The 15,458-nt window shown below is 35.9% G+C and overlaps 3 protein-coding genes and 1 long non-coding RNA gene across 4 annotated transcripts in view; 2 read left to right on the plus strand and 2 right to left on the minus strand.

Annotated features, from left to right (window-relative positions):
* LOC107599819 (oxysterol-binding protein-related protein 9-like) overlaps positions 1 to 2,299 on the minus strand; it is a 30,187-nt gene extending 27,888 nt beyond the window's left edge. Inside the window, exons 1-2 of the mRNA XM_016291510.1 lie at positions 2,153 to 2,299; positions 713 to 763 (exon numbers count right to left, since the gene is read on the minus strand). Coding sequence (XP_016146996.1) covers positions 713 to 763; positions 2,153 to 2,263 — 162 coding nt within the window. The 5' untranslated portion in view covers positions 2,264 to 2,299. The remainder of the gene's footprint in view (positions 1 to 712; positions 764 to 2,152) is intronic.
* A 33-nt stretch (positions 2,300 to 2,332) lies between these two features.
* Positions 2,333 to 9,485, plus strand: LOC107599801 (methylcrotonoyl-CoA carboxylase beta chain, mitochondrial-like). The gene is made up of 14 exons (XM_016291487.1): positions 2,333 to 2,354; positions 3,176 to 3,258; positions 4,057 to 4,374; positions 4,485 to 4,681; positions 5,128 to 5,306; positions 5,387 to 5,467; positions 5,589 to 5,767; positions 6,288 to 6,480; positions 6,573 to 6,664; positions 7,640 to 7,796; positions 8,067 to 8,189; positions 8,285 to 8,409; positions 8,509 to 8,590; positions 9,173 to 9,485. The coding sequence occupies exons 2-14, from the start codon at positions 3,239 to 3,241 to the stop codon at positions 9,257 to 9,259; spliced, it is 1,833 nt and encodes a 610-aa protein (XP_016146973.1). The 5' UTR covers positions 2,333 to 2,354; positions 3,176 to 3,238; the 3' UTR covers positions 9,260 to 9,485.
* A 403-nt stretch (positions 9,486 to 9,888) lies between these two features.
* Positions 9,889 to 11,076, plus strand: LOC107599831 (uncharacterized). The gene is made up of 3 exons (XR_001610706.1): positions 9,889 to 10,000; positions 10,100 to 10,181; positions 10,764 to 11,076. It is a non-coding gene; the product is annotated as an uncharacterized lncRNA (long non-coding RNA).
* Positions 11,077 to 11,158: 82 nt separating this feature from the next.
* rpe65c (retinoid isomerohydrolase RPE65 c) lies at positions 11,159 to 15,250 on the minus strand. The gene is made up of 14 exons (XM_016291520.1): positions 15,176 to 15,250; positions 14,817 to 14,899; positions 14,458 to 14,608; positions 14,161 to 14,268; positions 13,901 to 14,042; positions 13,245 to 13,392; positions 13,074 to 13,155; positions 12,849 to 12,981; positions 12,579 to 12,718; positions 12,260 to 12,389; positions 12,025 to 12,139; positions 11,680 to 11,774; positions 11,486 to 11,597; positions 11,159 to 11,399 (listed from the first exon to the last, which is right to left on the minus strand). The coding sequence occupies exons 1-14, from the start codon at positions 15,184 to 15,186 to the stop codon at positions 11,251 to 11,253; spliced, it is 1,599 nt and encodes a 532-aa protein (XP_016147006.1). The 5' UTR covers positions 15,187 to 15,250; the 3' UTR covers positions 11,159 to 11,250.
* Positions 15,251 to 15,458: the final 208 nt, after the last annotated feature.

Raw genomic sequence — 15,458 nt, forward strand, 5'->3', positions numbered from 1 at the left:
GAGGTAAGAAGTGGATTATCCTTCACCTGAAATGTTTGTCTTTTCATCCTGAAATGCGAGGCAAATGTTGGATCACAATAATTAGGAACCACAGTTTCAACAAATCCCTTCATTTGATTGGGATGTTCTCTTTTATTCTGGAGGGCAAGGGCAATGACTGTACCATCGAGCGTATTTTGCAGTAATAAACACGTATTTATACTGATTTCATCAGGCTCCGAAAATTCTTCAAAAAGAACACAAAGAATGGCCTTCTCAGCTGCCATAGTTGCAACTCTTGCTTCATCAGAACAGGGTGTTCAACGCACCACCGTTTCCGTTTAAAAAACATTTTGCACCATTTTTGTCAGGGCTGAACGCAGCCCTGATGTTGAAATGCTTGACAGTGCTGCACAAAACCCGGACCTGAACCCATAGTGGACACCTCAGAGAAGATATTAGCCTCATTAATAGATGCAGTCTACCTCTATTAAAATACAATGCATAAAATCATGTCACACCCTTTTTTTAAATCCTTCATCTCTATACTATAATATCCTGATGACAGATTCTCAACAGCTGCTAGGGTTAACTTAATTGCATAATTAAACAAGAATAATAGCCAGAACAAGAACAAGCAGACATGAGTTAATCACTGAAATGATGGACTAGAAAAAATGAGTAAGACCAGATTCAACTTAGTCCTGCTTTAACAATAAAGAAAGCTTCTTACTTGAAGTCGCACACAGCCTCTTCTAGAGCCACGCATCATCTTGTCCTTGGACTGAAGAAAGAGACAGAGTGTTAAAGAAGCATTTTATCAAACGACCAACACAGGGCTGGAATACATTCAAGTTCCTTTTTTGAAATCCTTCATCTCTATACTATAATATCCTGATGACAGATTCTCAACAGCTGCTAGGGTTAACTTAATAGCATAATTAAACAAGAATAATAGCCAGAACAAGAACAAGCAGACATGAGTTAATCACTGAAATGATGGACTAGAAAAAATGAGTAAGACCAGATTCAACGTAGTCCTGCTTTAACAATAAAGAAAGCTTCTTACTTGAAGTCGCAAACAGCCTCTTCTAGAGCCACGCATCATCTTGTCCTTGGACTGAAGAAAGAGACAGAGTGTTAAAGAAGCATTTTATCAAACGACCAACACAGGGCTGGAATACATTCAAGTCTCACTTTGCAGAAGATTTAAAAAGTTCACAATATGTTGGGTTTAAGATCATACGTGTAACCAATTTGGCTTTTGTATCATACAGTAGAAAAATGGTATGTAAACATGATATGTAATGGTATCTACACAATGGTGGTAACTCTGGAAAATGAGACATGCTAAACAGAGCTATTAATAGTATTAATATGAAAACTATACACACACACACACACATATATATATATATATGCGTGTGTGTGTATATATATAACATGTATATAATATTATAATTTATATAATAAAATTAGTTGTATAATCTGTGTGTATGTATACACACGTTTGACAGTTTGGCAGTTGACAATTTCAGTTGCTGGATCACATGCAGTATTAGCGTGACAGTAAACCAATAAAATCAGAGTGAAGAGTTATTTTTTTTTACCTGTTTAACCCTGTGTCAATAAACAATCAGCGGCTAAAAATTATATGGCTTAACGTTATATGTACACATTAACAAACCTGAGCGCTCTAGCTTGTGGATGATTTACTGACAGCAACTGCTGCTCTTAGCTTAGCTACTTAACTTGAGTTTGAACATTATAGAGCTTTCCGGATGAAGTCTGAAAGCTATAAATGTGCATTAAGACATTTAAAATCCTGCAGTTAACGCATCCAAAACAGCGGTCACATGTGGACGCCTCCACCCTTCAAATTTTGCAAACTAAACTATACTACTGTAAGCTTTTTTTTTCCCAAGGGAGGTGGCCTTCCTGCCGGCAACACATCAAATCTAGCTGCTCATTGGCTAACGGCTTCCCCACCAAAGCCCGGATTGGCTGAAGTCGCGGTCACTCAAGCTAAGCCCCGCCCCAACTAGCTGAGATTCTCAACTCCTGACAGGCCTGCGAGTGCTCGTTCCCTTCCCAACATTAAACGCTCGTGGACCAGGCCACTTAGCGATATCAACCCTCTCTCATATCACATAGCCATGCAAGAAAAACTTACAGTATAGTATGACAGCAACCCGGCATTATAGTCCAGTACGAACCAGCGGTACTGCCACCCCTTCATGACGTTAGTCCATTTGCTCAGCGGCCCCTCCATGATGGACGCCATTTTTACACTTTGCCTGAGTGCTCGCGGGGAGGAGCGCGCGGCGAGAAAAAGCATGCGTCTGATGTCACGTGCTGTACTTCTGGATCTGGAAGTAATAACATCAATCTTACATATGTGCAAGATGGCATTGTGAAAGTCAAAGAGAATGAAATCCAACAAGGCTATGCATATACGCATATGTAATAAATTGGAAGCTCTGGAGATTTTGTAACAAATAGCCTACCCTACTATCTAAAAATAACATAGTTGTGATATTTTACATGATATATGCAGCTGAAGGTGTTATAGAGTTTTGGGTAGTCTTGTTATTTTTGTTTATTAAATCTCTTTGTTTTTGTATTTTTAATTTTTTTGTGAAAGTGTGGTATAGCTTTTAGGTTGACACTGGTATCTGTCTGTGCACATATTAAGAGACCGTTATAGTTTTCATTAATATCTTGAATTCGTTTTTTCTCCCTCTTTTTTTTCATTTAAAGTTTTAGTAGTTTTGCTGTGTTTTTGTCATTTTTATTCGTTTTAAAAATGTGTCTTTGTAGATTTTTTTAAATGTAAGTTTTAGTTATTGTAGTATGTCAAGTTGCACTGACATCTAGCTGAAATAAAATAAGCGGGGTTTTTTTTCTTCAGTTAACGTATATTCTATTCCAAGTAATGCTGAATGTTTTCATGGAATAATTATTTAGTTTTTTCAGTTTTTACTTTTATTTACTATAATAACCCCGCCTTGTATAATAGAATAGAATAGAATAGAATGTCTCGGAATAGTTTATGATGAATTCTCCAAAGTCAAGTCTGTGCCATAGACTCTCATTTACTGATCTATACTGCTCTCTAGTGTTCATTATATCACTATGTAATATATATACATGATATCGCAAACTCAAACGTTCCTTTCTGTTTGTTTCCTTCCAGACTTAGTTTCTCGTTACACTATAAAACATTCAATCATTTTAGACATCTGCCTCTCGCCTCATCATGTACTGTTGTATGTTAAGGTAAGATCTTTTGCTATGTTAAGGTAAACTACTGTGTTTCCGCCGTTTTGGAAAGTTCTTCGCGTTTACTATCCGAGCAAGCTCATAACGACCTTTGACACACTTGTAGAAAGAAAAACACAGGCTCGTGCAGCATACAGAATTAGACGAATAATATAAACTAGACATAATAGAAAGCCCAATGCAACGTGCAAGGTGTTTTTTTAGTATTATTATCAATGCATTATGCATTATTAAAACAATATGCATTTATAGAATCTTGAGTATTTCTTGTGGTTGATTGTAGTCTATAATATTACACCTCAACATTGGCACCTGCCACTTCATGTTTATTGCCCGTTGCTGCCAGAGTATATGTTTATATTTAGCGTATATGTGCACAAAACCTGAATGACGATCTCTACTATGACAAATACCAAATTCATTGTGTCAGTGACAGTAAAAAAACAAGTGAAAGTGAAATATAATATTCTTTAACGCTATTCATTTAGATTCCAGTCATCACAAATGCACCAAATGCATTGGTCTTTCTATTATGTCTAGTTTATATTATTCGTCCACTTGTTTATGCTGCATGACCCTGTTTTAAATACGTTAAAGGTTATAATTTAACGAATAATAATAATAACTAATAATTGTAATTATCTATCTATCTATCTGGATTATTTAGTATTATTAATAATTATTAGTATTATAATTATTATATTATTAAAGCTGGTGTTTTGAATAGAAATCCCAAGCCCAATGTGTAATTCCTGGAGTTATTGCAAATAAAATGCATGTCTCTTATTTCACCAGGTCTTTCCATATAAAAGGGAAGAATCTCATTCAGCTCACTAGAGCATCATTCTCTCAAAATCCACAGTCATGGGACACATCATCCAAGCTTTTCAGCTGCACTGCATACCACTGCACACATTCACCTGTTTCAGGCAGTCTGTGGCAACTCTTGACACATAGGACAAACCAGCCAGCAGCTTCGTCCCGCTGTATGAGCTCCACTGTGCGCAGGAGACGCCTGCCAAGTGCCTTTCCAGTTATAGATGGAGAATTTCATCCAGTTCACAGACATGTGTATGAAGCCAATCTCAGGAACAGCCTAATCTGTCAGCAAAAGTAAGTCCGATTCACTTGCATTAAAGATCTCCCCACAGTTACATTGCAATATAATCATACATTTAATCACATAAGTAATATCCACCTTGTATAACGTATTGTTTCAACAGATACCTTGAGCACAAGGAAAAAGTAATGAAGGGTGGTGGTGAAAATGCCATAGCGCGGCATACGCTGAGGAATCGAAAGGTCCTCGTACGAGACAGACTCCGCATGCTGCTGGATGATGAAGATTATTTAGAACTTTCTCCTTTTGCTGGACTTGGCCTGCCCTATGGAGACATCCCATCAGCTGGCTGTCTCACAGGTAATATACTACATAATACAGTGAAAAGTATCATCATTTATTAATTATGGTTAATAAAAAAATAAATAAAAGAATACAAAATTAGGCATTAAAAGGAGATCAAAATCTGAATTTCAGTCATGCTTCTTTGTGAGGCTTATTTAAATGAAGGTTGTAATATTGTTACTAATCATTAAAAAATTGGCATTTAAATGGTATTTATAATTATATTTTTCTCCTTTCTTTGAATTGTGTTTTTGACTGCACCAGGGTTGTTTATTTATTGATTGGTATTATTATAATTAGACATAACATTATTTAGACTTTATTTATTATTTAGAATTATTAGACTTTATATTATCATTAGTAGATGTAATAATTTGACTTTAATTGATATTAAAATATTTGTCCATAGGGGTTCCTCTCAAACTGCTTCCTTAGTAACAGTGTTATTTATTTTTCTACAGGAATCGGTAAAATTAATGGACTTTGGTGCATGTTCATTGCTAATGACGCCACGGTGAAGGGAGGTACAGCGTATCCCATCACAGTTAAAAAGCAGCTCAGGGCGCAGGTTGTGGCAATGCAGAATCGTTTGCCCTCTGTTTACTTGGTGGACAGTGGTGGCGCATTTCTGCCTCTTCAGGTAACTTGCATTTATTGCCATGGTGAGCTCTGTTATCTCTTAATGGTGCATTAATGGTTGTGCAACTGCTTTATCAACAGTCAGAGATCTTTCCTGATAGCAACCATGGAGGTCGCACTTTTTTCAATGAAGCAGTTATGTCAGCAATGAAGATTCCTCAGGTAAAAAAAGATTCATGCAAAACATTCTTATTAAAAAACAAATATCCATTCCCAGTCAATTCTTTTTTTTTGTGTAATGCTAAATGTTTGATCTAATGTGATGTGATATCATAACCTGTAGGTGGCAGTAGTGTGTGGCTCATGCACAGCTGGAGGTGCTTATGTCCCCACTATGTCTGAGGAGGCGGTGATTGTCCACGGGATAGGAACAATATTTTTGGGGGGTCCACCGCTGGTGAAAGCTGCAACTGGAGAGGAGGTTTCCCCAGAGGACCTGGGAGGAGCCAGGCTGCACTCAGAGTATGCTGTTATCTTTATATCTCCAGAGCAGTGGTTTTCAATCCCTGTATGTCCACAACCATGTTATTGATTGATAAATAAAAATAATGATGAAAATGTGGTGGTTAACCAAGACCAAAACCATCCTGCTTTGCTTAACTGATTGTCAGTCAAGTTTTGGGGTATATTTAAAGCAGCATAGATTATTCAAAAATTTGTAAAGCAATTAGATTCATAAAAAAAAAAAAAAAGTAAATGCATCCCTCTAATAATAACAGAATTATAAAGAAACCATATTAATATAATGTTATAAATAATATATGATATAATATAGTTGACCATAATATTAAATAAAATGAAATATAATTTTTATTTGTAAATAAAAAATTATTTTATTAATATATAATACAATAATTGAACTCAATATTGCAACAATATTATAAATGCATCCTGCACAGTTTTGCTCGGATTAAATTTTTTTCTTCTTCAATATTTCTTTAATTTCACTGCAAATCTCTTGCCTCCTTGTCTATATCACCAGAGTGAGCGGCTGTGTGGACCATTTTGCTTCAGCAGAGAATGAGGCATATGAGTATACCAGAAACATCATCTCCACCCTAAATTATGAGCTCCCAGAGGAGGACAGCGCTCAGGTTGAGGAGCCGCTGTACAACGTGGACGATCTCATGGGCCTTGCACCTCATTGCTACAATCACAGCATGGATGTCAGACTGGTAAAGACTCATGTACATGCACCGTTTCAGACTTATACTATCACATAATTTGTGGGTGTTCATTTACTCATTTCTTTCTTTATACTGTTTAGGTTGTGAGTCGACTGACTGATGGTAGTCGGTTTCAGGAGTTCAAGGCCCGTTACGGCACCCCCCTCCTCACTGGGTTTGCCAGAATTGAAGGGTAATAGTTTTTGGAGGATGGTTTGTTCATTTGTTATTAGAAAAAAGTGAGCTGTTTTGATTATTGTGTAAGTGGAAATTGAACTGAAAATCTTTTTTTCCCCCCACTGTTAAAACATTAAATGCATAACTTGTTTCTAGGTCATCAATCAGGACACTGCCTTGACAGGAAAATGGTAGACAGTACAATGGTAAATGTAAAGATGAAACCGCTAACCCAGTTAACCTGAAAATCAGATTTTCTTGCGTCTGTATGTCTGACCAATCAGATCTGAGCAGGATGTGGATTAAGAGAAGGAATCTTGGCTAAAGATGGCAACGGATCTCTTCCAGCATCTTTTATTTGCTCACACAAAGAACATCTCTGAGAGCTGCTTTGTTGTTGTGGCAATCTGAAACTCCTACCAAAAGGATACAACTACGTCAGAGATGTTCAGATAAAACTGTTATTGAGGGTTATGTTATGCTGAACAAACACTAGTGTTAAACTGATGTTACATTTGTTATTTTATATAAAATGTGTACGTTTATCTTTATTTAATTGGCAATGCTTGCTATGGCAATCATCATTTGTTACATTTATCCCACAGCGTTTGTGCTACGGACATGAATTGTGCCTTTAATTATGTGGTTTGTTGAGAAGAGGTGTTATTATTTTTTTATCAATTCAACAGCAACAAAAAAATCACCTGGCAGACAATAAAACGTGACTAAATCTGTAATTTTGATACTTAATTAGACATATCTTGGGGCTAAAATGTCATAAAAGCTTTTTACACTTCAGTCAGTAAGAAACCACCCAGAAGACCATGGGTACTGCATAGTTACATTCTCTGAAAACCACAGCTTAACAACCACCCAGAATATATTGAGGAGTTTTGCATTGGCAAACGGCAGTTATGTTTTCTTGAGAACATGCAAATTCTAGTTTTTCTTTACTATGAAAAGTGATTTTATTTTTCTCATCAATCTTTAGTCATCAGGTTGGAATCGTGGCAAATAACGGAGAGCTGACATATGAAGCTTCCCTGAAAGGCAGTCATTTTGTTCAGCTGTGTGACCAGAGGGACATTCCTCTCATCTTCCTGCAAAACACGGCACCAGAACCTGCACACACATTTTCTCAAACCAAGGTACATCAAAAGACATAGACGTATATGCAGACTTTCCAACAAAGATTCTTTAAAAGAGAAATCATATTACTTGTAATTAAATTTAAACATACATGTGATACACAGGAAAGTGTAATAGTTTCCAGTAGTTACAAATAAGTGTTTTGTTTTAATGGAATGACATCTGGCTCTACACACACGCCATCTTGTTTTACTTTGTTACTTGCTCTCTTTTCTCCCTCACTCACTTCATTCCTCTAAACCACTCGTTCGCTTTCCCATGTCTCTTAGGCGGAGTCCAACACTAACAGACTGAAGGCTCAGGGTTCCATGATGTCTGCTGTGGCTTGTGCTTCTGTTCCTAAAATTACTGTGGTTATTGGAGGATGTCATGGAGGTGATAGCTATGCTATGGTCAGTATATAAATTTATTTTGATCTAGATAAAAAAAAAGAAAAAAAAAAAAGGTAGTAAAAAATGTAAAATCTTTCAGAACTTTTTTTTTTTAGTGTGGAAGGGCTTTTGACCCTAATTTCCTGTTCCTGTGGCCCAATGCGAGAGTGTCGATTTTGGCCCCAGGCCACTCGGATGCATTTGTGCAGAATGAAGAGGAAATCACACAGATTAATGAGATGTAAGAGCCAATGTAACAGGATGTCAAATGCACAAGTTAAAAATAAATCAAATGAAAATATGTAAAAAAAAAATTTTAAATAAAAATATCCCTGTGAAGGTTGGAGGAAGAGAGTTCAGCATTCTTTTCCACCGGCAGACTGTGGGATGATGGTCTTCTTCTACCTCAAGACACCAGAAAGGTAAAAGAGCTAGCAAATATATTTTATTTAATTTCTATGTGGTTGAATCTTCGATTTGTACTTTTGCTATAGAAATAATGCTTAATCAGTTGTACTTTTGCTATACAAATATGAACACTGGTTTAATTTTCCCTTTTAATTTTCTACAAAAAATGGGGTAATTCATCTTTTACGTTACAAACTTAAGACAAAAAAAAAAAACAGCACAGAGCACTAGACTTTTAACTGGAAGGCCATAATGAAAAGCAGCTGTTGAGGGTTTTAGTGGCATCATTATAGTACACCTAAGAGATATTAACTAGTGTTCCTAGTTAATACTTCTTTATAATAACCTGAAATATTTCTTTAAAATAAATACCACTTGTTTTGATATTTTGTTATCTAATGCAATTACATGAATATATTTAAGTGTGGTTTAACTGCCCAAATACCTTTTTCATTGTTATCTTAAAACGTTTGCTCATATCTTTTGTTATAAAAGAGTTAATAGTTTTAATAGTAGATACATTTGGATTTTCTTCCAAAAGCTCTTGATTTTGAAAATCAAAGCTTTATGAAATATATGCCTCTGTTCCTTTTTAGGTTTTGAGCAAGTGTCTGAAAATCATTAAGCAACAAGAGTATCAATTGTCCAGAGAGAAAATGAGGACTCCTTTTCTTCGACTATAACACTACCTCTGCAGAAACTTTATAAACTTGTATACGCTGTTTTATTAAAGTAATAAACTAACAGTGTTAGTTTTAAGCACATATCTTTATTTTAATGACAATTTGCCTGTAATCAGCAGTAGTGCCATTATTATTGTGATTTTCTGACTAATGTAAAATAAACCTGTTTGTACATATGGAATTTTACTTCAGATGAAATCATTGTTTATAAATGCTGAAGTAGAATTTTTTTTTTTAAGTCGTCTATCTTACTGTACACGTTTATCATAAAGCTGTTGCATTACAAGCATATCAGGTCATATAACTGGCCCATTTAAAATAGCAACAATCACACTGTTTACATAAAAAATGTACCAATTTTAAAGTATAGTCTGAAATGCAAAGTCGTGGTTCTGATCCTCTAAGGTTTGTACATGCCATGGAGAGTGACAGGAATCATGACATCAACCTCTGCACGTGCTATTTCTGTCAGGTCAGTGGCATTGAGTATGAGGAGGAACGCTGGCCTCTGGGTGACTCCTGGTTTCACTACAATACTCATAAGAACACCTGAGAAAACCAGAATAAAAACCATTATTTTGGGATAATAAAAAGATCCAAAATACATGTTCTGTTTAGTAGAAGGGCTTTTGACCCTAATTTCCTGTTCCTGTGGCCCAATGCGAGAGTGTCGATTTTGGCCCCAGGCCACTCGGATGCATTTGTGCAGAATGAAGAGGAAATCACACAGATTAATGAGATGTAAGAGCCAATGTAACAGGATGTCAAATGCACAAGTTAAAAATAAATCAAATGAAAATATGTAAAAAAAAAATTTTAAATAAAAATATCCCTGTGAAGGTTGGAGGAAGAGAGTTCAGCATTCTTTTCCACCGGCAGACTGTGGGATGATGGTCTTCTTCTACCTCAAGACACCAGAAAGGTAAAAGAGCTAGCAAATATATTTTATTTAATTTCTATGTGGTTGAATCTTCGATTTGTACTTTTGCTATAGAAATAATGCTTAATCAGTTGTACTTTTGCTATACAAATATGAACACTGGTTTAATTTTCCCTTTTAATTTTCTACAAAAAATGGGGTAATTCATCTTTTACGTTACAAACTTAAGACAAAAAAAAAAAACAGCACAGAGCACTAGACTTTTAACTGGAAGGCCATAATGAAAAGCAGCTGTTGAGGGTTTTAGTGGCATCATTATAGTACACCTAAGAGATATTAACTAGTGTTCCTAGTTAATACTTCTTTATAATAACCTGAAATATTTCTTTAAAATAAATACCACTTGTTTTGATATTTTGTTATCTAATGCAATTACATGAATATATTTAAGTGTGGTTTAACTGCCCAAATACCTTTTTCATTGTTATCTTAAAACGTTTGCTCATATCTTTTGTTATAAAAGAGTTAATAGTTTTAATAGTAGATACATTTGGATTTTCTTCCAAAAGCTCTTGATTTTGAAAATCAAAGCTTTATGAAATATATGCCTCTGTTCCTTTTTAGGTTTTGAGCAAGTGTCTGAAAATCATTAAGCAACAAGAGTATCAATTGTCCAGAGAGAAAATGAGGACTCCTTTTCTTCGACTATAACACTACCTCTGCAGAAACTTTATAAACTTGTATACGCTGTTTTATTAAAGTAATAAACTAACAGTGTTAGTTTTAAGCACATATCTTTATTTTAATGACAATTTGCCTGTAATCAGCAGTAGTGCCATTATTATTGTGATTTTCTGACTAATGTAAAATAAACCTGTTTGTACATATGGAATTTTACTTCAGATGAAATCATTGTTTATAAATGCTGAAGTAGAATTTTTTTTTTTAAGTCGTCTATCTTACTGTACACGTTTATCATAAAGCTGTTGCATTACAAGCATATCAGGTCATATAACTGGCCCATTTAAAATAGCAACAATCACACTGTTTACATAAAAAATGTACCAATTTTAAAGTATAGTCTGAAATGCAAAGTCGTGGTTCTGATCCTCTAAGGTTTGTACATGCCATGGAGAGTGACAGGAATCATGACATCAACCTCTGCACGTGCTATTTCTGTCAGGTCAGTGGCATTGAGTATGAGGAGGAACGCTGGCCTCTGGGTGACTCCTGGTTTCACTACAATACTCATAAGAACACCTGAGAAAACCAGAATAAAAACCATTATTTTGGGATAATAAAAAGATCCAAAATACATGTTCTGTTTAGTAACAGATGTGGAATACCATCATCTTCATCTTTAGCATCAGGGCTTTGCACAAACAGTGGTTCAGATGGATAGGCATCTGGCTCCTGCCATATCCATGTTTCTTTGCTTTTCACGTTCAACTTGCAAATCTAAAACCCCACAAATATGACACAAATCACACATGGAGCAAATGTTGAACATGAAAAATGTTCAGTATCACGTCACACACACCCGGTCTGGAATGAAGTGGTTTAGCCCAAGTCCATAAGCGAAGGTGTAATTTTTCCCACAGTATTTTTTATAGTTGATCTGAGGAAACTCAAAAGCTGAAACACAAACACAACCCAAAGAGCAAATACTTTCAATCAATTTTTTGAAATCTGACTTTATTCATTTATTTTTTAAACAGCATTAATATTAGTTTTTAATAAGTACATTACATTTTAAGTACTGGATATAAATTCAATAGTAAGTCAAAATAAAACAATTATTTAAAAAAATAGTTATAAAATCTATAATAACTTGGCTGTATTTATGACCGTTTCCAAATAAGGAAGGTGCTGACTGAGTAATTACCTTGACGCGGTCCAGAGAAAAGAACCTCAGGTTCAAGCCAAACGTTTCCATCACTGCACATGACAGCAGTGGCTGTGGTGTATGGAAGCGAAACCAAATTCTTCCCCTGCTCTTCCTGCAAAAACAACAAAGGAATGAACTTTTGCATTGGAAAGACAGAGACAAAAATATAAAGAAACCACCTGAATTCAATCTAATAGTTCCTGAGGTGAAGTAGGATCATGATATCTCCTACCCTGTGAATGTCCAGTGGAAGCACGTATCGCCGCACCTCTGGCTGTGGAGCGCTCATGGCTGCTTTTTTGACTTCCTCCCAGTTTTGCCTCACGTTTGCCAAATATAGATAATTATACACAAAATCATGCCTGTCATTCAAAGAAAGGGGACCACAGATGAGTCTATTTTTGAGCTCCATAGTCTATTTTTGAGCTCTCCTCTGGCCATGCTTACTGCCATTATCAAATGCATGTGTTTTTTGTTAGTTGATACATGTTATTTGGCCATTTGAGATGTTAGCTAATGCTTCAATAAATATAAAAAACAAGCAGTCTTACCCCTTCCAAGTGCAAAGGTCGACAACAATAAAGCCTTGGTCCTCATAACAGTTAATGTGATGGAAAAGATTAAAGGCAGATGTTCTGAATTTGTGGTCAATGTATTCTCCAGGATTCTTGGTTGCCAGATGAAACCATGTCTGGGAATGTAACCAAATGAAGAGGATGAGTTACCGTACAAAATACCCAGAGCATTTTTTTTTTTTTTCATTTTCCAAACATATAATTAACATTTCGAACATGATATAATGCCAGTAAGCTCTTACTTACACCCATTTTGTCATTTGACTCGAAGCAGTCCATGTAATTTGTCCCTCTGATACTCCAGGAAGTCAGAAATTTCAGCAGATTGATCTTCACTGGAGTCTCAACAAACACAAAGTAGTTCTCCGTCATCCCAAAGCTAAAAAAATATATATATAATTTATTAATATTTATTTTAATTATGAATAATTGATTATTATATTATATCATATCACATCATTTCATATCAACCTATGGACGTAGGATGGTTTGAATCGCTCACTGCTTGGAAACTGCACCAAAACCTTAGACTTCTCAATTGGATCGGATTTATCTGATTAAATATATGATTAAAGAAAAGTTAAACACTTCCACAGAATGCATTAATAAGATGCTTTTAGACCAACAAAGCAATATACCAACCATCTTGTGGTGGAGGGATCTTGACAATGTTGTAGGCCAGTGACATGTTCTTCCCAAAGCAGTTCCCAATGTTATATACTGTACCGTCTGGTTCAGTATGTGGATGTGCTGTCACACCATTGACTGAGAGATAATTACAAAGGTCCACCTATGGGAAGTAGAGATGTTAAAGGAATAGTTCATGCAAAACAGGATTTGCTGAAAATGTACTTACCCTCAGGCCTTCCAAAATATAGATGAGTTTGTTTCTTTATAGGAACAGATTTGAAGAAATTTAGCATTGGATCCTCTGCAGTGAATGGGTGGCATCAGAATCTCCAAACAGCTGATAAAAACAGCACGATAATCTATTAGTAATCAGCATGACTGTTTATTGATGGACTGGAGTCATGTGGATTACTTGTGGATTGTTGGGATGTTTTTGTCAGCTGCTTGAACTCTCATTCTGATGGCACCCATTCACTGCAGAGGATCCATTAGTGAGCAAGTGATGTAATGCAAACCTGTTCTGACGAAAAAACTAACTCATCTACATCTTGGATGGCCTGAGGTTGAGTACATTTTCTGAAAATTTAAATTTTTGGGTGAACTATTCCTTTAAAAGATGTATGCTTTTGTTAATGGCCTCAAAATTGGGCACCAGTGCAAAAGCCTACCTTTTTTATAGTTTCTAGGGTATCAGGATCAACTTTGGTTATGTAGTTGGTTTCCGTGCAGGCATAGAAGTCCTCACCAATGGGGTAGATGTTGACAAGGCAGTTGTCCGTCACCTCAATGCCTTGAAAGTAAGTAAAAAACCTGATGTACAAAAAAAAAAAGGAAGTACCAAAAGTAAATGCACCATTAGGAGTACATTTGTTTTATGGCATTATTATTATACTCCCAAATGAAATTGAATAGAAAATGCTCTCCAGACCTGGAAAATATGTTTTTGCATGGATCTGGATATGCAGCGGTGCCAAACTCTGTGATCACAATCCTTTTCTCTGTCATGGCTCTCACATAAGCATCAGTTCTGATAAACCTGAAGTTAAAGGTACCAGTAAATATGCATTTGATTAAGCAAAATCTAATTTCGGCATTAAACCACTTTTTACAAAAATGATCCAGCATATGAGTCATTTCAATTCCAGTAACTTATTGCAAAACCTCAAAAACTCAATTTGGATTTTACTGCACGATAAACACACAAACGTATAACACAGGGTCTTACCTGCGGTAATAAGTGACATGTCCATCCTTCAGGTCAAACTTGTGTATGAGAGCCTGGCCATCAAAAATGTGGTAAAAAGGTTCATCTCCAATTTCAAAGAGCCCAGGGCCCACACGGAGCAGACTGCCAGTGAGCCAGGCAGGGATTTTGCCTGCAGAGAAAGAGAGAAGGTTCACTTTAACCAAATAAATTCTTCAGCCCCCGAATGTCTATAAAACAGCTCCCATATCAAAAGCTACAAGGTCTTTACATCGGCCACAGCAGAATCTGCATACACTTTTCCCTTCAATGAAAGCATGGAGAAAGTAAAATGTGGAAAGTTATCAAATTGAAAATGCTTGATTTATAGGCATACAAACCTGAGACATGAGCAGGAATGGGCTCAGCTAACTCATCACATGACTCAAAGATTTTTTTATAGCCACCGGCTGGGTGTTCAAGACTGTGAATGAAAACAGATGTCCACATTTTTTACATAATGACGTGACATGAAAAAGAAAAACAAAACAACTAAACTTATACTAATATACTTATTCTTGAGGCATTTTGCACATTCTTCTAAATTATACATTGCCAAGGGTATACAAACTTAAGCTTAAAGGAAACATCAGTTTTACAAAGAAATACTTTTCAAATTTGCCACTTTCCAAAAATGTACAATACATACATTTGTACAATCTGAGCAGTTTGACTGAGAGTTAAAAGTTCAATTACTCACCGGCTGACCATGTTGAACTGTGTTAGAGGTGAGATGCTGCTGTCTGTGTGTGTAAACCAGAACTGCTCTGTTCCCAGGAACAGCCACAAAGTCTTAGAACTCCTCCTCCTCCAACCGATTGGAAAGCTCTGAAACAAAAATCCCTTTGTGTTCAGACCAAGAGCATTTCCACTAACATTTACCTTCCTGAAAGACACTACAGCTCAAATGAAGAACACGTTCAAACCGGTGGTGAACTGGCTCAATTTGCAGAGAGCTTTATGAATATTTATTTTTTTATAAT

Source organism: Sinocyclocheilus grahami, unplaced genomic scaffold (genome assembly GCF_001515645.1).
Source record: "Sinocyclocheilus grahami isolate Dianchi unplaced genomic scaffold, SAMN03320097.WGS_v1.1 scaffold272.1, whole genome shotgun sequence".
Lineage (NCBI taxonomy): Eukaryota > Metazoa > Chordata > Actinopteri > Cypriniformes > Cyprinidae > Sinocyclocheilus > Sinocyclocheilus grahami.